A 27008-nucleotide genomic window follows, 5' to 3' on the forward strand; every position below is an offset into this window, starting at 1 on the left:
TGAATTCTTATATGTCTGGGTGATTTCCTGCCCCAGTGATTACTAAGAAAAAAGGTTAAACTCAATTAAGCCAGTATTATTAACTAATGGTACTGTATTGTTTGATTGAACTAAATGGGACCAGGTCATTTTAAACTGAAGAATATTTGCTTAAAGGAAGATTGAAGATTGATTTTCTGTGTTGGGAATGAGTTGCCATACAATGGAGATAAAGAATATGCTAGCTAATGGGCATGGCTTCTCATCCAGGGATTCTATGATCCAAACTTCCCCAACCTCCAGATATGTGATTCCTAGAATTCTCAACTAACATGGAAATAATTGGTGTGTGTATATACTGGGAATTATAGTTCCAAAATATTTGAAAGGTACCAAGCTAATGAACGTGCAAGTAGATTATAAGATTCCTGCTAATGCCTGCTTTAGGAGGGTGGAGACAGGATTTATAATACATTTAATAAATAAAGCTGCTGTATAATAATTAAAATTTGCTCACACACGGTGGAATATTTCACATACTCTATCAAAAGCAGGATCCATTGTTTACCTTGCTCACAGTTTTTGCCCCCATATCGCAGGGGGCAATCACAGCTGTAAGTATTCCATTTGCTCACACAGGTACCACCATTCTGACACCAGTTTGTGGTGCAATAATTCTTTTGAGCTAAGCAACCTGCAATTCAAAAAAAGGTTTTGTCCTCAAGTCATTCCGTAATCATGCATTCAAGTTGCAACAAGCTGTGCTCTGGGTCACTGTTATGCTTCTGAATAGATGCAACTGCATTTTCTAGAAAGCAATTCACAATGCTTATCATACTTTATACTGTGATATCCAACACTCAGCAGTTCTCTTTTGTGAAGGGGAGGCACTGAAAAATGGACTAATGTTATAGTAAAACAAATGCTAAGGTGTTTGATACTCAACTGTTTTTATTTTCATTATGTGGTTAGTACATATATCAGGGACCTAGGCTACCAAGTAATGTTTCAGAATAACATCTGTGCAAAAACAGTTTTCACAGGATGTTATCTTAAATACATCTGGAGAAATATATTTCCTTATATAGGTAAAGTTTGTTTACCAATTGATCATTTGCCAAACATTCTTCACTGTTACACTGGTAATAAAAAGATCAATCCTTGCCTTTACAATCTATCAGGTCTGTAAAGCAAAGGAAAGCTGAAGTAAGATCATAACACAGTCAAATTTTTACTCAGCCATCACTTTGCTTAATGACAATGTCTCCGTTGTGGCTGCTAAATGAGGACTACCTGTATGCATAATGTAATTAATGAACTTGAGAAATTAGTCCATGAATACATCTCTATTTCCTTCTTTTTCCCATGAAAACACAGTTCTTTAGGTGTATAATTTTCAGAGAACCTAAAATATTATATTCCGCTTTTATTTTTGTGGAGGTTATACCTGCAAGTGTGCCATTATTGGCTATGTAGCTGGCCATATCGACAGGCTTGCTGTCTATGGAGAGATTCCTCATACAACCAATGAACTGCCTGTTATGTACAGGAAAATCTTCAGGTAAATTGGGAACACCTCCAAGCAACAGAGGGCCAGTTAAATCTAATGACCTAAAGAAATCAGAAATAAAGAGGTTTTTGACTCAGATATATAATATATTATCTCTTGCACAATAACCATATTATTAGAATTAGATATTAGAGATAATTCCTTACTATTATTACAGATTCTGTCATGACACTGAAACAAAATAGTACTAGTAATCCTTGCTTACCAAAAGCTTTGTTTAATAACTGTTTAAAGTTATGCCATTTGGGGAAAAAACCAGCTTTGTGATGAATCCTCACTATCACGTAATCACCATTTTGCATGCTTCACTAATGGTTTCTGACAATCAATGGAGATGCCAGCAATAAAATTGTAAGTTGCAGTCATACGATATTTAATGACTATGGGTGATTTATTTAACAACAGAAATAGAAGTGACACTGTAAATCCGGCAGTCACATGATTTTTCACTTAGTGACAGAGGTGCCAGTCCCAATTGTGGTTGGTAAATGAAGACTATTTCTAATGGATCATACTAAAATGATATAAATCATTACAGTCGATAGTCAACTATTTTAAGGAATTTTTTTTATCCTTTTAGTATTACAGTTACAAAGCATTGTAATTCTTATATATCAGGTTGTTACTGAAGAAGAAAGTTGATATAGGTACCAAGATGGCGGTGCCTGGATCAGCTGCAGCTGCATTGGCTCTCGAAGGTGAAAATTTTTTGGAGGGATATAAGGGATATAGGCCACATGATCGGGAAGGTTTTAATGTGTTTGAGCAACGTAGTGGGACTAAGCTAACATACGACCGACAATCTTTGCTGGTATGATGAGTTTTTAGCTGTTTTGGAACTGTTGGTGTGTCCGTTAAAAGACATTTGTGCTGTTTGAAATTGTTCTGCCAGCAGCAAGATCTGACTGCTGGCACAGCAACAGAGTCTATTGCAAATCAGGGCTGTTTGCGAAGGAGGCAGAGGAGGAGAGGATCCGGGGCTTGTGGAGCGAAGGAACTGGATGAGGCTGTCGGCAGGCCCAGAGGAAGGGAGAGAGGCTTTTGAAGGAGTGGAGGCGGCAGCAGCATGCTCCAGGGGCAAAAAGGAGCGAGGCCCCTTTAAGGAAAAGGTGGAAGTGACAGGATCAGAAAAAGAAAAGGACAGGTGGTTGTCATGCAGGAGTACAAGCTAATTTGAGGGCTAATCCACCTGGAGCTCCGTTTCCATCTGTCCTTTTTGCCATGTTCACTCCCTAGAGACTAAAATGGAAGATCTGTAACTTGAGCTGGCCATGAACAAGGAGTGTATGCCGATTGGTGTACATTCAAAGTGACAATAAAGTTGTTGTTGTTATTATTATTATTGATATATAGATAATATTTATAGCAATTCTTTGTAACATAAATACTTAGATGATGTTGCCTAATATAGTTTATGACTGCAAAGGAATATGTAAATCCAACACCTAAATTTCATCCTAGTAGTTTCATCATGCACTCTTTTGCTTTTTCAAATCAACAGACATAGCAAAACCAACAAGATTTACATAATCTAGATGCTGCATTTATTTAAACTTACATTGACTTGTAAATGTAGATTTAACCTGAGAAAGCTATTCAAAACCTAATACATGAAAATATTCCATACAGGATTAATTCATTAAAAGCGTTCAGCAACACAAATATTTTCAAGTAACTTTTGCAATTTACTGAAATATATCAATTTATTCTAATGCAAACCACAGGATTTGAGATTTTAGCCCTTTAGTTCAATGTGATTAAAGACCAGAGGAAAACTCATCAATGTGTTTCTTCCTCCATTTGTCTTTCCTTCACTGTGACATTCTCCTTCCTCACCTGAGTGAACATTTTTGAAGTGAAGTGTGAACACTAGACTTTACTTACTTTTCATCTTCTTCTTCACGTTGACTTTTTCTATCTTATAAAAACCTATTAAAAGATGGTTAAGTAATAGAAACATTTGCAGCAATAGGTAACTTGCCACAAGGAGGGGCAATTTAGCAAAGATTTCTACACGATTATTCTCTGAACTCAACAGTTTTGTCCTTAATGCACAAATGTAAAGTTTCAGGCAAACAGATATGAAAATGACTTTACGTCTGACGATAATTGCTTCTAGGCATACCTAAAAAAGTAGTGGAGTCTCTGTTAACTAGATTAATTCTACTATTAAAACATGTACATATAATAATAATAAAAAAATCAACATCTTACTTTTTGGAGCCGGACTGTGTTCCCTGTGCAGCACAGGAGTAGTTTCCAATGAGACTTCCAAAGCGCACAGCCACTGCAGTATCACAATCGTCCACAGTTACTACAGCCACCTTCTCCCCTGAAGGCCCATGAGGAATGCCAAGTTGCCCTATGTTGGGCTTCAAAATAAATGTGAAAAATGTAAAAACTTGAACTCATAAATGTGTTATATGTTAAACTAATGTTAAGAGTTAAAAGAATGTTAACGTTGTATGAGGTAAACACGGTGACAGGAATACACGCGGGAGCTTTTGACAGCTGTCAAAAGCTGCCGCCAGCAGAAGCGCATGCGCAGCCAGCTGACAGCTCTCCGCTGTCAAACAAGTTTCCCACCACGCATGCGCCACCGCCACGAGGACGCGAAGCTGTCAAATACACACCGCCGCTGATTGGCTCAGCAATCCCGGCGGGAGAAGAACAACAGCGGATTGGCTGCCGGCTATAAAAGAGCTGAAGCTGAGCACCTACTTGTCCGGTACCTCAATAAACCTGTTAGACCAAGCCAGCTGTCTCTGAGTGGTCTGTGAGCCACTTCAATAAATATTTTAAGCACCAGCAATGTACACTCTCTGCCTCACTGTAAGCTAGGGATGGACAGCTTGTCAGCCAAGGCTACTGACCTTGAACCTTGAACCTCTCAGAAGCCACAATAATCATGACAGCTAGAAAGTGACTGTAGTACAGGTAGTCCTCGACTTACACCAGTTTGTCTAGGGACCATTCAAAGTTACAATGGCACTGAAAAAATTTGACTTATGACCGTTTTTTACGAAACCTTTGCAGTGTCCCCAAGATCACGTGATCAAAATTCAGATGCTTCGCAACTGGTTCATATCTATGACGGTGGCAGTGTCCTGGGGTCATGTTGATCCCCTTTTGTGACCTTCTGGCAAGCAAAGTCAATTGGGTTACTAGTTTTAATGACTGCAGAGATTCACCTAACAACTATGGTAAGAAAGCTCATAAAATGGGGCAAATTCACTTAACAAATGTTTCACTTAGCAAGATAAATTTTGGGCTCAATTGTCATAATTTGAGGACTACCTGTATTCTACCTTCATGCTATTTTTTTAAAAAATGAACCTTGTACTGCAGTCCCACTCAAATATGTGGTTTGACTTCCATTCGCTTTGGCCCTCACCCCATCCAATATGGAGTGTGATCGTTGGCCAGCAAGTGATTGATCTTAAGCAGTAAAAATCTGAGAAATTTTATTATAGTGATTTTAGCAATCTTATACTTTCTGAGGTTGCTCTAAAACTGAAAGTGTCATCCTTTTGAGATCAATAAGGGTCCTGGGGGAAGGTAATCCAAACAAACGAATGACAATGAGACAGTTTTGTCTGCAATGGCAGCCATTCTTTGGAATAATCTTTGTTTAGTAACAAAGGGTACAAGTGGTCCTCTTTTAGCGTGCCTGGCTGAGGAATTCTGGGAGTTGAAGTCCACAAGTCATAAAAGGGACAAGTTTGAAGACCCCTGAATTAGTCACACAGCTGTTAAGTGAATTTGGCTTCCCCATTGACTTTGTTTGTCAGAAGGTTGCAAAAGACAATCACATGACCCCGGGATGCTGCGACCGTCATAAATATGAATCAATTATCAAATATCCGAATGTAAATCATGTGACCATGGGGCTGCTGAAGTGGTTATAAGTGTGAAAAATGGTCATAAATCACTTTTTTCAGTGCTGTTATAACTTTGAATAATCACTAAATGAAGTCAAGGACTACCTGTGATAAAAAAAAAATCTACTCAATTTCTTACTATTTAACTTGTTTAATCTAAACCAAGCTATTACATTTAAATAAGCTTTCCACAGCCATTGCCATTGTACGTAACAGACATTAAACTTACGCAAAGTTTTTCAAAGGCTATTTCCTGGTACTAGGCTATGGCAATGAAAGTGTTTTTCATTTCCTCCCAGCTATATTTACTATGATCACATAACTTGGCAGTGCTTCATATAAAGTGCTTGACATTTGCCAGGTAATACAAGGCCTAGACTCACAAACAGCAGATAAGGAGAAAAATCTGATTTATATCAGAATGGTAGAGCTTCAAGTATTAGTGCATTTCATCAATTGTTCTGGGAAACATTATTTTAAAAAGCAATAATCATTTTCAGTTATCTTCAACATCTGCCCTTGTGCACAGAGTTTTGATTAATATATGCACACGTATGTGTATTGAGTTAATGAGTACATGTATGGATATAACTTGTCCTAATACAGCCTTCCTCAGACTGGATTCCTACAAACACAATAGATTTCAATTCCCATACTCAAGTGTGAGACATCTACAGGTTGAGGAACACTGTCCTAATGCACAGTTGATCGTACAAAGCTTTTCTAAATATACTCTGGTTTCCTATAAATCTTTCTCAAATACTTACTTTCTGTACACAAGTTTTCCAAATATATGCAGTCTAACAGTGCAGATAACTAACAATGCAGATAACTAACAATCTGAATTGGTCTCTCCACACGTCATCCTTAGTGAAGCGTGCAAACCAGCGTCTGCATTTCTTGCATTGGATGAGGAGACCACATCTTTCTCCTTCTGTCCTGGCCACTTTTTACAGAGACACGATTGAAAGCATTTTGATAAACTGCATCACTGTCTGGTTTGGTGGCAGCCGTGCCTCAGATAAAAAGTCCATACAGAGAGCGGTAAGGACAGCCGAGAAGATCATAGGAAGCTCACTCCCTGGTATTCAGGATGCTGCTTATAAGCGCTATGTGCTTAATGCTCAAAGCATTGTTAGAGACCCCACACACCCACTTTATGGTCTGTTTCTGTTGCTCCCCTCTGGGAGGAGGTTTTGAAGTATTTCTAGCAGGATTACCAGATTTTGTAATAGCTTTATTCCCTATGCCATCCATCTGGTAAACTGGCAAAATTCGTTTTTCTCGCCATGCACTTGTATACATAACCTGAACTAGACTGTTGTTTCTCTGTATCATATAATAGATGTGGGTATATGCATAATTCTGTATTAATTTATTTATTTTTGTCATATTTAGTGTATATCGGAGATGGTGACCTTTTGAGAGCTGAATGCAACGAAATTTCATTTTAATGTATGCCGATTAGTGTACAATCAAAGTCACAAAGTTATTCTATTCTATTATTCTAATCTGTATGTAATCTGAGTCAAGAAACTGCAGATTTACTTCGCAAAAGTTATTTTTTAAGATTCCATGGATTTGATTAAACCACCCACTGTATTAATATGAATTTTAGAATCCAATAGACTTGTCTATACTGTATGACTGCACAAACCTTTTAGTGAACAGATATGATAACTCAACTTATTCAATCAAGAATTCAAACTGAGTCAACTCAACTATGTTGCATTCCAGGTTGAAAGCATTAGTCATTGACAACAATGTTGCCCGGGGGACATCCAGTTGGGGGTTTCTTTCATGTACCCAGCAGGAGCTGGAGTGAAGGACGGAAGCTCACCCACCCCACGGCAGCACTCCAATCTCAAACATGGGCTTGCTAACCTCCAACCCAGCGTCCTAAGCATGTGAGCCACCGTGCTCCTACTCAAATCAATGAATCAAATGTTTTAAGTCAGATCTTAATGATTCACAACCTGACTAATTATTGGTCAACTTTTTGAGCGCAATTCAAAGTTTTCATCTTGAAGTCCTTTAATACCCAGGAGTTCCGAAAGATTCCATTTTTCATGTACAGTAAATCAGCCCATATATATTAGTCATTCCACTGAAGTTCCTCTCAGAGCGCATGGTAAACAAGTGGGTAGAAACAAAGCACAGGAGCATCCCAGTAATGTAATATATTATGATATCTATCCCATAATGTCAGGTTTGCCCTAGCTAAGTCCCTAGGAAAGAAAGACCCTTGACTCCATTTGGTTGAAGTGATAGGTTCTTTTCTTAAGAATTAGGGGTTGCGGCAAAAGGAGGCTGGAACTAAGTATTCCCATGCAAAGTTACAAGTTTTTCCCCTCCGTGGTCCTTCAACCAGACTACTGACAGTCCAATAGCATCTCGGTGTGATGTTTTGGGAACTGCTTTGATGTCAGGCGCCGTCTTGAAACAGCTTTGGATTCCTTCCCAGGCCAATCATTCTCGGTCAACTGGATTAGTCTGTTTCTCACACATCTGGTTTCTGTCAATGCCCTTCCCTCTCCCCTCTAGTTCCTTCATCTTCCTCCTGCACATCTTCCCCAAATGACTCTGCCCCCTCCCTGTTTATGGCAAGATGCCAGCAAACTTAGTGAAGCGTAGCAAAGATGGCAGAGCTGACACTTATGATTTTTATTATTTTTTTTACAGGTTGAAGAACTGCCAGGCTACAATGGTTTGGACTCTGAGAGGAAGTGCTTAAATGTTTCTCTGCCCTGTTTTCATTAGATTATGCAGCAGTTTGCACAATCATCCTTTTATGATTCCCACCTTCAAAAGATTATGGGGTAGCCAGCCTATGTTCATACTCGGGCATATTGTTTCCACTAGGAGTCTGAAGTATGAGTCAGTACTCAACTGAAAAATGTATTAACATGCACACTATACTTGTCAGCAATTTTTAAAGAAATGAAATGTTTTCTTGGAATTACACAACAGTGGTTGTGTGATTTGGTAACAATTGAATTTGTTATAAGGAGGGTGCCGACAGGTGCAATGTGCCTATATCCACAGGCACACGAAATAAACTTTTATGTTTCAAAAACATCTTTTATATTTCAATCTTGGTTTGCTGCAGAGGCTTTCATTTCATGATTTTTTTGCTGTTTTAGAATATTAGACTGTCATCTTTCCCCCCCTGGCCCTCCATTCTTTCCTCCTCAGTGTTATTGCACTAAACAAGGGGTGTCAAACTGCCGGCCCATGGGCTGGACACATCACCACAAAACCATGCCCACCCCATTGCCGGCAATGGTGAAAAAGCTCTCATACGTTACAGGTTTGACATTTCTGCACTAAACCCATGAAATGGGGTGTGAAGTTAGTTCGCCTCCTTGTGGTATACCCTAGGTACTGCGACAGTGTGAACTAAACAAACTAGCAACTGCTGGCAGCCAGATTAGACTTTCCTGGCTTTCAAAATACATGACAGCCAAACAGTAAACAATAAACAAATACTCATGAAATATTACTCTATATAAAATCAATCCTTATTGAATCTAAGATGCTGCAAAATGAAATAAAATGACTCCAGTCGTGTGTCCTATGAACATAAGACAGTTTTCTTTCTCTTGCGTTCTAAATTCCGAATTGTTTCACTGTCCCCTGCTCTCATGTTCACATTTATAAATGGTTACAGATATCTAGGTTTGCGTGGTCTTTCTCTCTCTCCATGTATACATAAATTATACAGTACACACACGGTATGTCAGTGAATATTTCCTTTAAATAGCTTCTTAAAAGTAATTTGAAATGGCTGTCTCCTTCTTTGCCAGACATAGAGAGCAACTATCAATAAATATATGTAATTTTGACATGATATTGTAGACAAAATGCTATCCTTACAGCACAGCGTACTTTAATCGCATGGTTATACAACTCAGGCAGTCAGAGAGGTGTTTCAGTTGTATATTTGCACACTTATTGCCAGTTAATGGGCTTTCAAATTATATTACAAAATATAATCTAGCATATTCCTCTAACTCAGGGATGTCAAACTCAATTTCATTGAGGGCGGCATCAGCATTGCGGTTGCCCTCGGGGTGCCAGATGGGTATGGCCAGGGTGGGCGTGGCCTACTGGGTGGGTGTTGTATTATATGTAAATAGTTCCATTTAATGTATTAACTCTAATTCTCTAAAACTATAACGTGAGGTAAAGTATTTGACAGCCGAACACGCGGGAGTTTTGACAGCTGTCAAAACTCCCGACTATACGCAGGCGCACCGGTTGACAGCTCTCGGCTGTCAAAGCAACACAAGCCGCCCAGCCACGAGGAACCGAGCTGTCAGACGTTTCGCGAAGCTGATTGGAGCGGAAAGCAAAGCGGGAAAAGACCGGCCGCTGATAGGTCCAGACGACCGGTTACAGACTATAAAAAGCCGAATGTCTCTGTTATCTGTTGCTCTGTTCTAATAAATCTGTTGAAGTTACCAGCTGTCTTGAGTGGTCTGTCCAGCCACTTCACTGGCGACGAAGGTGGGATCCGCTTCCCAGAGCTGAAGTCACGGCCAGGAAGAGAGTTCCAGGCCGGCGGAGCTAGTCACTGGAAGTTTTAACTTCCATCGCGAAGCGGACCACCGGACCCAGACAGCATGGCCAATTTCGGACGAGTGAGGGAATTCGACACCCGCCACCCGGAGCGATGGGAGTCGCATCTGGGGCAGGTCGAGGGATTCCTCCTCGTCAGCAAAATTACGGACGACAGAGCCAAAGCCGCAGCACTCCTCTACATCAGCGGTCCACCCGTCTACGATGCCGCTGTAGGGCTCTTCAGCCCCGTGCCGATCACCGAGGTTCCATACACCGAGCTCATCGACCGGCTCAACAAACACTACATGCCGGCCCGCTCGGAACTGTACTGGCGGGTACAGTTCGCCCAGCGAAGACAGCGGCCGGATGAAGCTGCGAACGACTTCATCGCAGGAGTCCGGCACACCGCGCGGAGCTGCAACTTTCCTGACCTAGAAGATCGGATCCGGGACCAAGTGGTCATCGGGTTGAGGGACGAACGCCTCAAGAAAAAAATCACGTCTAAATCTGATATGACTCTCGCCGAGGTCTCCCGGGAGATCTTGGCATATGAAGACAACCACAGGAAGACCCTCGCCCGAACTACGGCGGAACCTCAAGGAAGCGTCCATCAGGACGAAGCGTCCTTCAGTGACGAAGAATCCATAGACCTGACAGACACCGACGCAATACAACGCCGGATGGAGAGAAGGCAAAATAGACGAAGTGACAACAACGACCGTCCTAAACCTAGAAACATCATCCCCGCTCAAAGAGAACAACGCAACAACTGTGCCAGCTGCGGGGGCAACCATGCCCGGGCCAACTGCCGGTTCCGGAGCGCAAAATGCCACAATTGTGGTAAGACTGGCCACATTAAACCCGTCTGCCGAAGCCGTCCCCGCGACAACCTGCACGAAGTGGAGGCTAACCCCCCAGGTACGGTCACCCTCCGAGCCAGTAAGGAAAAGTCCCCAGAAGGGTTAGTGGAGGCGGTAGACAGGGTGCACTACTTAAGCCCTAAGGTAAAAATTAAAACAAAGCTTCAGGGAGTCTACTGTGACATGGAGGTAGACTCAGGTTCAGCAGTAACCCTAATTTCGTTAAAAACGTACAGGGAAATCTGCCGGCGCAGTAAAAAAGCAATACTGTTAGAACCCCCACAGGTTCAGTTAGCGGACTACCAGAAGACGCCAATACAGCTCAAGGGGAAAGCCAAGGTTTGGGTGGAGTATAAAAAATTCAAGGGGCCCCTAGAGGTAATAGTCACCCAAGGGGATCGCACTAATCTAATAGGGTTAAATTGGTTTAGCCCCTTAGGCATTGCCATTACTGGCGTCAACACAGTGCAAACTTCAAACCTCGAGGCCGTCTGCAGAAAATATGCAGACGTCTTCGATGGTTCATTGGGCAAATATACAGGTCCTCCTATCGCCCTTAACTTAAACCCCGCCATACAACCTGTCAAAATTAGGGCCAGGAGGGTTCCCTTCGCCCTCAAACAAAAAATTGAGGACGAACTGGAACGCCTTGTCAAGCTGGGAGTTTTAGAACCTACTGACGGGGGCAACTGGGAAACCCCCATCGTAACCCCTGTAAAACCTAATGGGCAAATTAGATTGTGCGCTGATTATAAAGCGACCCTAAACTTAGCGCTCAACGCTCACTCTTACCCCATTCCAGCGGTGAGAGACGTCCTCGCCTCCATCCGCTCCGGCGCCATTTTTGCAAAATTAGACCTCACGCAGGCGTACTTGCAATTGCCTGTGACCGATGACACCGCGGTCGCCCAGACAATTGTCACACACCGCGGAGCATTTAAAGTGACAAGACTGCAATTCGGCATTTCGGCAGCCCCGGGCATATTTCAAAGCATCATGGAAAAAACCTTAAAGGGAATCCCCGGGGTCTCCCCTTACTTTGACGATGTACTCATCGCCGGAGAAACAGAAGCCATTCTAGCTGACAGATTGTCAGCTGTGCTAGAGCGGTTCAGAACTGCCGGGTTTAAACTAAAGAGAGAAAAGTGTTCCATAGGAGTTCCCTCTATGGAATTCCTCGGGTACAAAATTGACGCCCAGGGCATCCATCCTACCAACGACAAACTTAAAGCTATTCAAGCAGCCCCCAGCCCCAAGAACAAACAAGAACTTCAGGCGTTTTTGGGGCTATTAAATTTCTATCACGCCTTCCTTCCCCACAAGGCTACAATCGCAGAACCCCTACATAGATTATTAGATAAGGGCAACCCTTGGACCTGGACAAGAGCACATGAAAATAGTTTCCAGTCACTTAAGAATATCATTTGCAAAAGCTCCACTGTCACCTTATTTAAGGAGGACGCCCCTGTCTGCATCGCTTGCGATGCGTCTCCGTACGGAATAGGAGCCGTCTTGAGCCACCTGGACCAGGACGGCACTCAAAGACCTATCGCATTTTATTCCCGGACCCTGACTAAAACGGAAAGAAATTACGCTCAAATTGATAGGGAGGCACTGGCCATCGTCGCCGGGGTAAAAAAATTTCATGACTACCTGTATGGTAGACCTTTCACTATCTTCACAGACCACAAGCCCCTATTAGGCATATTTACCTGGGACAAAACAACCCCTCAAATATTATCCCCTAGAATCCTGCGCTGGTCCACCTTTTTATCAGCATACTCCTACAAATTAGTATACAAGCCAGGCAGGGAACTAGGACATGCAGACTGTTTAAGCAGGCTTCCTATACAATACCAGGACCCAGACCCAGCCCCCGCTGGCAACATACTTGCTATCGCTGAATTACCAGAATGCCCCCTCACAGCAAAAATCATTGCTGACAACTCCGCTAAGGATAAAACTCTTAGCAGGGTCCTGCGATGGGTCACAACAGGATGGCCACATAAGTGCCCAGAGGAAATGTTCCGGCCCTTTTTTACCAAACAATTAGAACTAACATCACACTTAGGCTGCCTATTATGGGGAAACAGGGTGGTGATACCACACAAAAACATACAACAAACATTAAAAACCCTTCACGAAGGACACCCGGGAATGGTAAAAATGAAGCTACTTGCTAGAAGCTATGTGTGGTGGCCAGGGATCGATAAGGACATAGAAGAACACGTAGGGGGATGCTACACTTGCCAATTAACCAGAAGCGAGCCGCCCCACGCCCCAGTCCACAAATGGGAAACTACAAAAAACCCATGGTCCCGCATCCATCTAGATTTCGCTGGACCAATACGAGGGCAGAATTTCTTAATAATTGTTGATAGTTATTCTAAATGGCTCGAGGTGATACCCCTTAGTAAAATTACAACGAACTCCACTATACAAGCACTTAGAAAAGTTTTCGCAACACATGGCCTTCCTGACATCATAGTTTCTGATAATGGCCCACAATTCACTTCTCGTGAATTTCAGATGTTCGCTTCGAGGAACTGTATTAGACTGGTGACGTCAGCGCCCTTCCACCCATCGACTAATGGCATGGCAGAAATAATGGTAAGGTCCACCAAAGAGGCACTTAAAAAATTTATAAAAGGAAACTGGCACCGGCGACTCAGCCAATTCCTCCTGGCCCAACACACCACACCTGGCACCACCACAGGGAAAACACCAGCAGAGCTACGATGGGGCAGGAGGCTAATAACTAGGTTAGATCGATTACACCCAGATAGAACATCAAATGACCAAGAACCACCAAAACCATCACCACGAACCTTTTCACCGGGCCAAACCATCTGGGCCAGGAGTTACACCGGCAACCAAAAATGGATACAAGGGGTCATAATAAAACAAACAGGACCCATCTCATACCTAATTCATTCAGACACACAAGGACAACTGCGGCGACACGTCGATCAGCTACGGAACCGCAAACCACAAAACACACCCCCACCAACCCAACAACCCTTTATACCCCCCTTCATACCTGACGACCCGCCCCCAACTTCCGACGAGGCTAGACCACAACTACCGCAGGAGGAAGGGGAGCCTGAAAATGAGATACCCCCTCGTCGATCCAGCCGAACGAAGAAAGCACCTGCCTACCTACAGGACTATGAATGGGGAGGCAGCAACAAACAAACACACGGGGGTGGAAACAATCCGGGGGAAGGGTAAGGGGTGTATTATATGTAAATAGTTCCATTTAATGTATTAACTCTAATTCTCTAAAACTATAACGTGAGGTAAAGTATTTGACAGCCGAACACGCGGGAGTTTTGACAGCTGTCAAAACTCCCGACTATACGCAGGCGCACCGGTTGACAGCTCTCAGCTGTCAAAGCAACACAAGCCGCCCAGCCACGAGGAACCGAGCTGTCAGACGTTTCGCGAAGCTGATTGGAGCGGAAAGCAAAGCGGGAAAAGACCGGCCGCTGATAGGTCCAGACGACCGGTTACAGACTATAAAAAGCCGAATGTCTCTGTTATCTGTTGCTCTGTTCTAATAAATCTGTTGAAGTTACCAGCTGTCTTGAGTGGTCTGTCCAGCCACTTCAGGTGTGGCTAGAGTGCGTATGGCCTACTCGGTGGGCATGGCCAGCTCTACACTGATCACATCAAGGGTGCCTATGGGGGCCTGGGCAGGAGTGGGACAGATCTGAGGGTCTCTGGCAGAAGGAGGGTCTCTGGGCCAGAGCCAAGGCAGTGGGGGCCGTTCCCTCACTGTTTCCAGGATGGCTTCATGGGCCACATGAAACCACTTCGCGGGCCGGATCCGGCCCCCGGGCCTTGTGTTTGACATGTCTGCTCTAACTAATAGACTGCCATTCTGTTTTAAGACAACACACAGTTGATTTAAGAAAAGAAAAGAGAGGTAGGAATAGCAAGACTTCCATATTGGAGTTCCAAGCAGCACAGCCAACTAGGGATTCTGACTGATGAAGGCCCAGTACACTAAAGGTAGAACTGGTTAGATTTAGACTGCAAAATCTAGATATGTGGTAGCGAAGAGTTGCCAGAAGTTGCTACTATCAAATGGTCTTTTAGGCTGTTGAGTTCGGATTAGGGAATACTACCTGGAGGGTATTAAGTTGGGAAAAGCTTATTTGGAAACTGTCAATTCATAGAAAAGAGAGCATTTCTTTTTGGGTTAACCATGGGTTAATGACATCACACACACACAGTGTGTATGTATACATATATACAATTTATACACACACATATACATATGTACACACACACACACACAATGGCAGATGAGAAATTCTTCTGAGTTCAGCTAGTTGTCTACTTGCTTGTCAAGTTAAACTTTTCCTCTTATGAACTTAATGCAGAATTGAACATATATGAATAGTATGTTACTAGCTCCTTCAAGATACACAGTTGTTACTGAGCTAAAGATTATTATAATTTGGGAGAATCATGAGAACGAGATAAGCCACTTATATGCTGAACAAATCTTGAAAAACCTAGGCGGGATCTGGCCATGAGGTCGACAAATACAAAATGTAAATGCATCATGATGAAACAAGGATGGTGTCAGGGGTGTCAAACTGCCGGCCCACAAGCCGGATGCATCATGCTGAAACTGTGCCCACCCCCATTGTCGGGAATGGAAAAAAGGTTGTGATACATCATGACACGTCATGTGACATTGTGAGCGTGACACCCCTGGTTTATATAATAACTAATTTTCTGTTGTGACCACTGTACACTTATATCTTTAAAGTCTGGGGACTAAAGCCAGTAATATACTTCTATTCTTAGCTTTCATGTCTATAGTCTATTTTAGTGTTTAAATTGTTGAACTAGGACTTGGGAGAATCAGGTTGAAATCCATATTTAGCCATGGAAAATCCTTCAGTGAGTTTGGGTGAGTAGAAATGTAAGTTGTAAATCTAGCAAACCAATAAAAATTGCATTTCTCATTACTGTCTATCATCTCCATCTTTTGCTGATAATTAGGTAGATAATTAAAGTAAAGGTAAAGGTAAAGGTTCCCCTGCACATGCGTGCTAGTCGTTTCTGACTCTAGGGGCCGGTGCTCATCTCCGTTTCAAAGCCGAAGAGCCAGTGCTTGTCCGAGGACGTCTCTGTGGTCATGTGGCCGGCATGACTAGATGCCAAAGGCGCACGGAACGCTGTTACCTTCCCACCGTAGTGGTCCCTATTTTTCTACTTGCATTTTTACGTGCTTTCAAACTGCTAGGTTGGCAGAAGCTGGGACGAGTAACAGGCGCTCACTCTGTTTGGCGGGTCAAATCCTGAGGTAGATAATTGGATCTCTTTAAAAGAGATCCACCCTGGAACTAAGGAGAAATTTCCTGACAGTGAGACCAACTGTAGCATTTTGATAAACTATGGTTTTACAATTGCCTAAGTTTCCATCACTACCATTTTGTTGATAAGCCTTTATCTCCAGTGGCCTGAGTGCCCATAACATGTTTTCAAAATTCTAAATTTTGCTTTCCAAAGGTTAGGGCACCTTGCTTATCTCCTCTCAATTGGTACCAAGGGGTTGAAATAACAGAGAGGTCTGAATCTTACATCTATTTTTAAGAATATACCCTGGTTTGTTATGGTACGTAAACATGGTTATTATTTGTTCTGCACATATCCTTTAGGCCTAGAAAATAACAATATTTTATAATATTTTATAATAATAACAAAATAACAATAAGTGCAAATATAACTAAGAGGGGGAAAACATTTACATATTTTGAAAGCCATGCCAGATTATACATATGTTAATCAGTAGTATGTATTCATTTACTGTTTCAAGTGGCTAAAGGTTAAGGAAAACCTGTTTCCTACTGACTTTTAAAAGCTAAACGAATATTTTCTTTTCAGAGTAGTGAGCAAAAAAAAAGCTATGATTTTAAAGGATCAGGCTCACAGGAGTCTAGTTTTTCCCTCTTTGCAGCCTTTAATAAAAAAATGGAATAAGTAGCAGTAGTCTATAGGAGATGCTTAAATATCAAGGGTATACTTCCAGTTCAGTTGTGTTCAGTTTCATTAGGCATACTGCCACAGTAAAACAAAAATCCTTCCTTTTTATTCTACTCTAAGCCCAATATTCTAACATAAAGAATTCTCAGATGTTTGACTGATTCTATGGTCAAAAAACTCATTAATAGGTTTTGCTGTAGACACAGATTCTTACTAAGCCCCAATATGAGGGTCTGTAAAAATTCAAAAAATAAATAAAGTCATAAGAGTTTAGAAAAGATGTAACATTTGCAGACTAAGGGAAAGAGTTCAGTGAATATGACAGAGCTTTTCTGCCCTGAAATATGAGTTTGTAGGCTACACAAATTGGAATAGCACCACAAAAGCCAGTAATCTTTTCCCAAACTGCCATCAAACAGATGTGAGGAGACTTCAGGATTCCCAACTAACCTAACTTTCAGCTATTTGTAGCTCAGAATCTGAAGAATTTCAATGCCCACACACTTAAGGGCTGTCCAATTGGGGACAGTTATGTTAAGGTTCCTTCACTCAAAAACAAAACAAAAAACAAAAAACAAAACAAAACAAAACAAAAAAGGTAAATACATTTAAGAGCAAGCCATGAGAAAAAGAACAGTATTTTGACATAAGGAAAACACTTTCTACTAATGGCTAACAGGAAAAACAAATGCTGAACATAAAGGCTTTCTTCCTTTGATGTCTCAGTCACTCCCTTCCCCCTCCCAACTCATTAATAACCCTGGATGTTGTATGTGCTTGTTTTGGGATGGAAAAGAATTCACACCCATAATGACATTTTCCAGCTACTGACTGGATCTCCAAACTCGACATTAAACTCTGAAATGTTATTTCTGTTTTCCTCTTAGGTTTTATAATTGCTTCTTTTTTTAAAAAAAAATTGTTTTAACTGTTCTAACTTGTAAATATGAAGTGCTTTTAATTCTGTGTGTGACCAGCCATACGCTAAATAAATACATCTAGGTTTCTCAGTATTAATAGAGAGATAATCTCAAGAGAAAAAAGTAGGTACTGAATTATAAACTATCTAGTTTTGTATGTCCATAGAAGTAATTTATATAAATTAACACAGTCATCAATCAACCTTCAAAATTACAGTTGATATTAAGGAACTGTCTCACATTGTTCCATGGGAAAACCAATCCCAGCCACTTCTTATAAATTACAGGTATATACCAAGTATTTTAAGGGGGGAAATTTCTGATAAGTTTCAGAAACCTCCAAGTCAATTCTGTGCATGTTTTCTTCTGGGTATGTTTCTTTGCATTCATGAGGACTCAAATAAAAATGCATAAAATTACACTACATACATTAACATGATGTCGACCTGGTTAACATGATCAATCAACTCTTTATTAGTCGTAGACCAGCATAAGGAGAATAAACAATTAATGCAAACAATAATTGTTAAAGCTGAAAAATATAAAATACGCAAAGTTTTTAAAAAAACATTTTTAAAAGTAGTTTAAACATCTAAAAAAAACCTACAAAAGAGATTTAAAAAACATAAAAATTGCCGGCATCAACTTCCCTCTGCCCTGTGCGTTCCCACAGAGAGGGCCTCCTCAGGGTGCCACCAGTCAGAGAATGTCGTCTGGTGGCCCCCAGGGGGAGGTCCTTCTCTGTGGGCGCTCCGGATTTATGGAATCGGCTGCTGGTTGAGCTCCGGATGGCGCCTGACCTTCGCTCCTTCCGACGCGATCTGAAGACTTATTTGTTCGAACAAGCCAGCCTGGCCTGATGGGGGATGGGTTGGGATTTTATTGCTGTTTTAAATATATTTACTTATTGTTTTAGCTTGGGCATTTCATTTAATTCTTTTTTAACTTTTGTATCTCTGTACTTTTATATGTTTGCCCTGTTCACCGCCCTGAGTCCTTCGGGAGAAGGGCGGTATACAAATAAAATTATTAAAATTAAATTAATATATGTCTATGGAGATATGGAGGGAGGAACGAAGATGGCAACATGTTTTGAAACAAGCTCAGTAAGTTGCACCAGGCCTGACCGCTTGTGGCTTAACTCAACACCCTCAAAAAGCCACTAAAGGGCAAGAAAAGCACATGGGCCAGCTCCAGCAATATTACTGGTTCACACGAGTAAATATTGTGCCAATTTGTTGCATCTAAGAGAAAACTTCAGACTTTTTTCTATGCCTCCCCCATTTCCAGCTATAATTATTTAATGTTTAATGTTTCTGAATCCTCCATGGTCTCTTGTGTTAATACAAATAAATATTCAATAAAACATTATTTCCCAGTTTTCTTTTCTTTCTCCTCTGCAAGCAGATGTGATGTTATTTACAGAACTACTGAGTTCTTGATGTTTCTCGCATGATTCACTGCAGGTAAGTGTACACTTGAAAAGTCCTTACAGTGAATTCTTAAAGTGCTGGACATGTAATTATGAGAAACTATTCACCAGGATAAATTCTCGATCTTGGTATTCAACAGTGTAAATACATTCTTTCTTCCTTCTTCTTTTTTTTAAAGATTCCCACTTTAAATGAAGAGACAGATATAAGAATTGGCTGGTTTATGCAAATGTGAATGAGATGTGCATAAATACAAAGTCCTTATTAAAAGCTTGCATTTATCTCTTAGGTTGTGGGACTCTAAGACTAAGGGGATAAATGTTTCAACTGAAAAATTAGAAATAAAAAAAATCCTTTCAATTTATTTCTAAAAGTGACATAGGATAGCAGTTGTTGCAGGAGATGACTTAGAATGGTATATCTAGTAAATGTTTTATCCCTTAAATTCCTTGTCATATAGTCACATAGTACAAAACCCAACACCAGATATTTGAAAGGCTGTTTTGGAAAAGGACATGGTTCGTGATAGTACAACTGGTGTAGTTTTGTTAACTTATTTAAATACATTAAGGTACACTAAGCTCTGCACTTTTCTAATTAACCTATCCTGTTTTCCTGGTGTACTGACAGAATCATAGATGCAGTCTGAAGGTCCAGTCAAACATCAATGTGGGATTCACTAGAGTATCTTTGACAGACAATGAACTAGATTTGAAGTCCTGGCCCATTCCACTGGTTGACAGCTCATATAAACCAAACTTTCTTCTGACACATATCCTGATCACTTTTTTTATCTGTCAAGCATCTCTGAATTTAAACCATAATATATTTAAAGTAAAGATGACCTCATTAAGCTTGACTTCTGATTACTATAAGGCAGGGGTGTCAAACTGCCGGCCTTTGGGCCGGATGCGTCATCCGGAACCCTCGCCCACCCCATTGCCGGCAATGGTAAAACCGTCCCGATACATTATGCGACGTCATGTGATGTCACGAGTTTGACATGTCTGCTATAAGGATACAACCACACTGTTTTCTAGGAAGTGAAGTCCACTCACAAGTTAGGATATAGTTGGCCTTCAGTCTTCTTATTTACACTGAGAGAAAGGTGAGTTTCTCTCTACACGTACTATTCTTTGCAATCATCAAAGCTGTCTGTGGTATGAAATTCTGATACCACACAACTGAACAGTTCTCTAAACCTTCCAAACTAAAGCAAAGATATATTCCTTTTACAAACAGTTTCAATAATGAACTCTCTAGAGGTTATTTATAACGTGAGTCATGCTTTTCACAAGTTATCTGCTATTTTCCAACCGGCAGAAAATGGATGAGTGGCCTATGGATATGTTTGTTTGGGTAGATAGATGTGAAATGGAAGATACTACATCTGTAGTTTCCTACATTTTATTTAGTTTTCAACCACATATATAACCTGACCTTAATTCTATGGCTTAGCTCATGTTCTAGAGCAACTTGTTCCATGTCTGAACTATTATTCTACAATGGATTTAGTAAGTATCCTTCTGCTTAGTCAGCATTTTTAATCTGCAAAATAAATAATATTGGGCTATGTGATGGCTATATATGATTTCACCCATTGTCTGTTTTGGCTCAATTTATTAAACAATTTGTTTTCTGACTATGATGTATTGGTAGTTGGCTAGATTCTACTGTGGTTTGTGGGAGGCTGACATCATGTCTGGATGGTACTGCATAATGACAGGGAAACTGCAAGTATACATATTCATTGGCACCATCAAAATACCAAGATTTCATGAATATTTTAAAAACTGACAACTAAAGTTCTCTTTTCTAGGTATCAGTTAAGGTCCTCTGTAAAGACCACCCTTAACCAGTCAGTCATGCTTACATCCATACAGAAGAATCTACAGATAGATAGTCCTCTACCTACAACAGTAAGTGGGATCAAAGCTCCAATTGTGTTATGGTTGTAAGTCAAGGCACCTATGTAATCTGAAGTAATTTTCCAGGCTTTGTTATGGCAGTTATTAAGTGAACATGGTTGTAGTTAAGCAAACTAGGTAAGTGGATGTGGTGGTTGTTAGAAACCAGCAAAAAACATTACAAGTTATGATCATATGACTGCAAAATGCCACAACTGGTCATAAAGCAGATCTGCCAGACATACGGTCACAGTGGGATGCCTTACAGGCCATAAAACACTTGTGCCATGCCGTCATAACATCAAACAATTGCAAAATGACCAGTTGTAAGTGCTGGCTGCGGGAATTCTAGAAGTTGAAGCCTGCGTGGCTTAAACTTGCAGAAGCTGAGCAATACTAATCTAAAGAGAATAGTTAGTGAGAGTTATACGTTGTATGAAAATGGAGGTAGTCTTCCATCTGCTGAGGTGGCTTGTTCCATTGTTAAATAGCATTGCCCATTATGACATTTTGCTGATGTCAAACTGAAATCTACTTCCTTGTCAATTAAACCCATTCTTTTGTGTCCTATTTTCTGCAATAACTCTGGACAGTTCTGCCCTGTCTTATAATGCTCTTCAGATGCTTGAAGGGAGTGATCATGTCTGCCTAGAATCTTCTCTTTTCCAAGCCATACTTACTGTAAACACCCATCCATTCCTCCAAGGAAGGAATTTCCATAAGGAGAATAAAGGGGTGGGAACCTTCCGTCAGCTACATTATTGTCACCAGTAGCTTCTGAGAAAAATGCTAACCAATTTAAGAATAACTATAGCAATAGCACTTAGATTTACAATGCTTTGCAGCCCTCTCTAAGCAGTTTACAGAGTCAGCATATTGCCCCCAACAATCTGGGTCCTCATTTTACCAACCTTGGAAGGATGGAACTCTGTTAACTTATAATTCCCTTCAAATCAGTGGTGGGATTCAGCCGGTTTGCACCACTTCGGCAGAAACCGGTAGCTAATTTTTTCTTGCCCAGGCCCAGAATGGACTTCCAGAAGCAGCATCCACATAGAGAACTGGTTGTTCACATATTTGAATCCCACTACTGCTTCAAATTAACACTGAAGGATTGGTATATGAGTGCAGCATTCTTTTTTTCATAAACTTATCCTCAACAAGATGACCAGATGACAATGCCAAGATCATACCTCTTCCTAATCTTTTAGATCATTTGAATTTAAAAAAAATGAATGTGAAGTGGGTATACAACAAATTAATGCCACAAGTCTCAAACTTATTTCCAAACATGCTTCTAGGGCCCAGAGAGATCCCACAAACATTTTTAGAAAATAAAATAGTGTGTTTGTTTGCCTTTGGTAACTGACTAGCAAACAATTTGTGACAGATCCATAACATGGTCTCAAAATTCTGAACATGTTAACATCTTTATAGACATATTTTGAAGTGAAGGAAAGGGACTAGATTTCCAGAAATTCATTTAAGTACAAATGATACAGCTATTATTTTATTAAACTAAGCAGTCCTGTTTTATCTTCATTGCTACTACTGGTGCATATTAAGAAATAAGATGATGTTATTTAATAAGATGATAAGTTGACAATTTTATTTATCTGGAATAAAACCATTTTTCTTTGAATATATTTTAATTTCAAAATGGGAATATACCTGTATAAATAATACTAGAATCTAAAATGAAACAATTAAATTGGAAATTAGCTTTGTTTTCCAGAGGAAGACTGTGGTATAGCTTTACACTATCATAAAGTTGATTATGTCAGGTGACTGCTATCATCATACAAAACCTGTTTTCCCCTCAGGAAATTAGATAATCAATCTTTCAGCTGCACAGACAACCAGCCACAAATGGTGCTTCCATTTGTTCATCAAAGATTGCAGAGATAGAGTTATATTTTTAATGCTGTTTTCAAACAATGCCAAACTATTTCAACTACTCATCAACATACTTACAAGAGAAAAACAAGAAAAACAATAATCCTGTTGATCCTCACACTTAATATAGAATTAGAAATATATCACTTTGATATTTCTTATGAATATGCAGTTGTTAGTATTTTATTAAGTAACTTGATCCGGCATTTCCCATGAAAAATATGCTTCATTTAATTTTGTATCAAGTTTCACTATGTATTTAAAGAAAAAATAATAATTTAATTAGTAGATTAAAGATAGCATATTTTACAGGAAGGGAATTTGGAAACACTTCAAAGATTTTAATTTCAAAACTCCCAACTTCGTAAAATCAGTCAAAATCATATTTTTCCTTTAAGACTCTTTACAGGTGGTGTAATAAGTTAAAGACCTATGTACCCCATAACTCATCTAAAGTACTATATAAATAACACTGGAGTTTAGAAATGCATCCCATTCCTTAATAAGGAAATAAATTCCTATTTTTAAATTGCTTTGTTAAAAAAATAAAGGGTTGGGAAGTTGCATTTATGAATAATGGACTTGAATAATTATGATATTTTACCTACATCAAGCGCCATGAAAGATAACAAGATGTCACAATTTTCTGTTTGGAATATTACAAAGATAAAAAGTCTTAAGAGACATAGTGTGTTAAAAGCATTGGAAGTTCTATAAGCCTGGGAATCAACCAAACGATCATCCTGTAAGAAGAAAGTACAGGTAGTCCTTGACTTACAAGGACCGGGACCAGAATTTCCATTGCCAAGCAAGGCAGTTATTAAGTGAATACATGCTGGTTTCCAAACAACTGAATTTGATCACGTGACTTGGGGATGCTGCAATGGTCATAAGTGTGAAGACCAGTTGTAAGTCCCCTTTTTTTCAGTACTCTTGTAATTTTGAACTGCAGCTAAATGATTGTAAATCAAGGACTACCTGTAGAATTCCCAGAGAAAAATATATGAGGTGTCATCCATGTTGAGGTTCTTGGAAGATTTTATTTCTTAAGAATACATGAGCAAAATATATGGGCACATTAGTGATCTGATCACCGTCCATCCCCTCTTACTGAAACAATCGTGTACTCCTATGAATCACTAATTCATTACAATGGCAATAGTTCAGGACTGATTCCCAGTAGATTGCACCCAGTAGATCAATTCTAGTTTTTTCTTTTCTTTATGCAGAGTCATAGTGGGGAAAAGCTAAAAGGTTTTGGCTTAAGATACACTTATGGTTGGAGAAGATGATCAAAAAACAAATAGAATTTAAACCAGAATTGTTTTTGCTAGGAATGATAGGTCCTAACTATGATAAGGAGAGTGGATATTTAATATTACATGTACTAACAGCAGCAAGAATTGTATTTGCCCAATATTGGAAAAATGAAAACCTACCGACTGAAGAAGTATTAATTAAGAAAATATTTGATTGTGCAGAAATGGATAGACTAACCTAAGAGATTAAAGAGAAAGAACATGCAGTTTACTATAGAACTTGGAATAAATTCTATCAATGGCTAGAAAAAAGAACTAGAGAGAAAGGAATGTGATATGTAATTTTAACTTTATTTTAGCAAGAAAAATACTATGGATTGAAAAATTAACACTGTTTATGATAATTAACTATACTTACTATTGTTATCAATCATTAGTCTTATTACTTTCATGTATTTATATCTACCCAGACAATATGCTGTTTGCCAAATGTTATTGGGGGAAACCCCAACCCTGACCCCAACCCCCCTTGTACCCCATCTCTAATTCCTACCCTTTTGCTCCTTCCTTAACCCTATAAAAACAATAAAATCCTTAAAAAAAAGCTTTCTAGCAACAAGAACAATTCAGTAGAACAAGGAAGAAGTGAGCTTCTTATTCTCTAATCTGTTAAAGCAGTGCTTTAATATCAATCATGTTCTAAGCCAGAGGTCCCCAACCCTGGTTTGTGGCCGGTAGCAGGCTGCGGCCTGTTGGGAACCGAGCATGCAAAGCTGCATTTATGCAAATGATTCACAAATGGCTTCACGACTGCACAAAGTTGCATTTTTGTGCAACTGGAATGTACCCAGATGAAACCATCCCAGAGAGCCGGAAAGGGTGGGGACCGCCATTCTAGGAGTGTTTGCCTCAATATCACAAATAGCTTTTTTTCAACTCTACATTCTTAAAAATATTTTCTAGCAAAAACTGGAAAATGGACTATAAATTAAATCTCTAGTTCTTTCTTTCTGCTTTTAATTCATAACCTGAGCTTAGAAACCACTCAGATTTAGTACCCTAACAACAATTCTACGGAAAATAGCTAAGAGGGTCTTGGAGCTTTGTGAAGAGCTTCAAAAATATGAAAGTTGTGTGTATCATATTATTACTATTACGACTTTGACCAATCAGATATTAATTAAGGCAATTGCTATCTTCCCCAAAGTATAAACAGGAGTTTATACATTATACATTTGTACACAAAGATAAATAATTTATAAAGCCATTATGCACAATGAATGAATAAATACAGTTTTACTCATATATACGAAGCCCAATAAATTGAAAGCAAACGTACAAATACCTTCCATTTGGAGATTAAAAAAATGTTTAAGAAACAAAAAGTAAAGGAAGACTATGTTGATACATGGATACAGTTGGTAAATAGATTTGAAGAAATCAATTGATTTGAGAAATTTGGATTTTAGCAATAAACAGGAAAGTAAGAATGCATATCATCTCACATAGAGAATCCAATATAAGCATCAGCCTAACTATGGATATTAAGGATCACTTACAAATAGCCCATTCCCAAGTCTTGTAATGGTGCCTTATTGTGCCTGTGGGGGGTGGGGGTGGTGGTCCTGGGAGTGAAAAATGTTGGGAATGCACTTCAAATCCAGGCAACTCTAGCGAAGATCGTCCTGATGATGCCAAACCAAGCAGGCACCTTTATCAGGTAATAATGACATTGGATAATGCCGGAGGCCGAGGGTCACTTTAGTGACCACAACAAAGATATTGTTTCATTCTGCATGGGAGAATTCTATGGTAAGCTATTCCTGTATTTCCTCATTTATATTTATACAAAGCAAAGTCTAGGTTACAAGTTGGAATTCATAAAGGAATATATAAGAGATTACAGAAGTTTATACAGTGAATGACTGGTGTTTGAAGTGTCATAAAATTATCAAACAATCATACTGTAAAGTATCAAATTTGACAGATTTGCAGCAGCTATAGAGCAATGTGGTAAAATGTGTTTATTGACATAACAGCCAGTACCTTGATTTCAAATCTGCAATCTGCCTGCAATTTAAGTGATGCAATGCATCTGAATGGTTCTGACATATCAGCGCTGCATCAAGTTTAGACAGAACATCCTATATATTTATTGGCACAGCCCAAAATCTCTAAATTACCTTTGTCTTTAGAAAATCTCTGCGGTACGTTAAGACCTTGTTAAAACAAGAGTCTACCAATAAACTGCCTCCAAACATGTATTGCTACAGCAAGTGTTGATTTCTAGTTCGGTAGAATTTGGAAAGGAAACCTTAAGGGGAAAAAGGAGTGCAACAAGTCTTAGCTTTGTGGTTCAGCTTTGCTTGTAGTACCCAACAATCCAACACAGGCACATTAAACTGAACTTGTGCAATGTCTCCCTTCTTATTGGGTGCTAAGAGTTGACGAGGCTTCTCCTTATTTCAAAAAGAAGAAGGAGTTCTGTTTCTTGTTTTTATCTAGATACCACAAGTGGTTATTTCAATATAATTCTCCTCCATCCTGCTATCACTTAGGGCAGGGGTGTCAAACTCAATTTCATTGAGGGCCGCATCAGCATTGCGGTTGCCCTCAAGGGGCCAGGTGGGTGTGGCCTGGGTGGGCGTGGCCTACTGGGTAGGCGTGGCTAGAGTGCGTATGGCCTACTGGGTGGGCATGGCCAGCTCTACATCGTTCGCATCAAGGGTGCCTATGG

The 27008-nt window shown here is 40.0% G+C and overlaps 1 protein-coding gene across 2 annotated transcripts in view; it reads right to left on the reverse strand.

Moving 5' to 3' along the window:
* The window catches only part of CELSR1 (cadherin EGF LAG seven-pass G-type receptor 1), a 167798-nt gene that overhangs the window by 55877 nt on the left and 84913 nt on the right, over positions 1–27008 (reverse strand). For both annotated transcript variants that reach the window (XM_081330722.1, XM_081330723.1), the window contains exons 6-8: positions 3764–3921; positions 1427–1590; positions 548–673 (exon numbers count right to left, since the gene is read on the reverse strand). In XM_081330722.1, coding sequence (XP_081186848.1) covers positions 548–673; positions 1427–1590; positions 3764–3921 — 448 coding nt within the window. The remainder of the gene's footprint in view (positions 1–547; positions 674–1426; positions 1591–3763; positions 3922–27008) is intronic.

The sequence above is a fragment of the Vipera berus genome (genome assembly GCF_964194415.1).
Source record: "Vipera berus genome assembly, chromosome: 6".
Lineage (NCBI taxonomy): Eukaryota > Metazoa > Chordata > Lepidosauria > Squamata > Viperidae > Vipera > Vipera berus.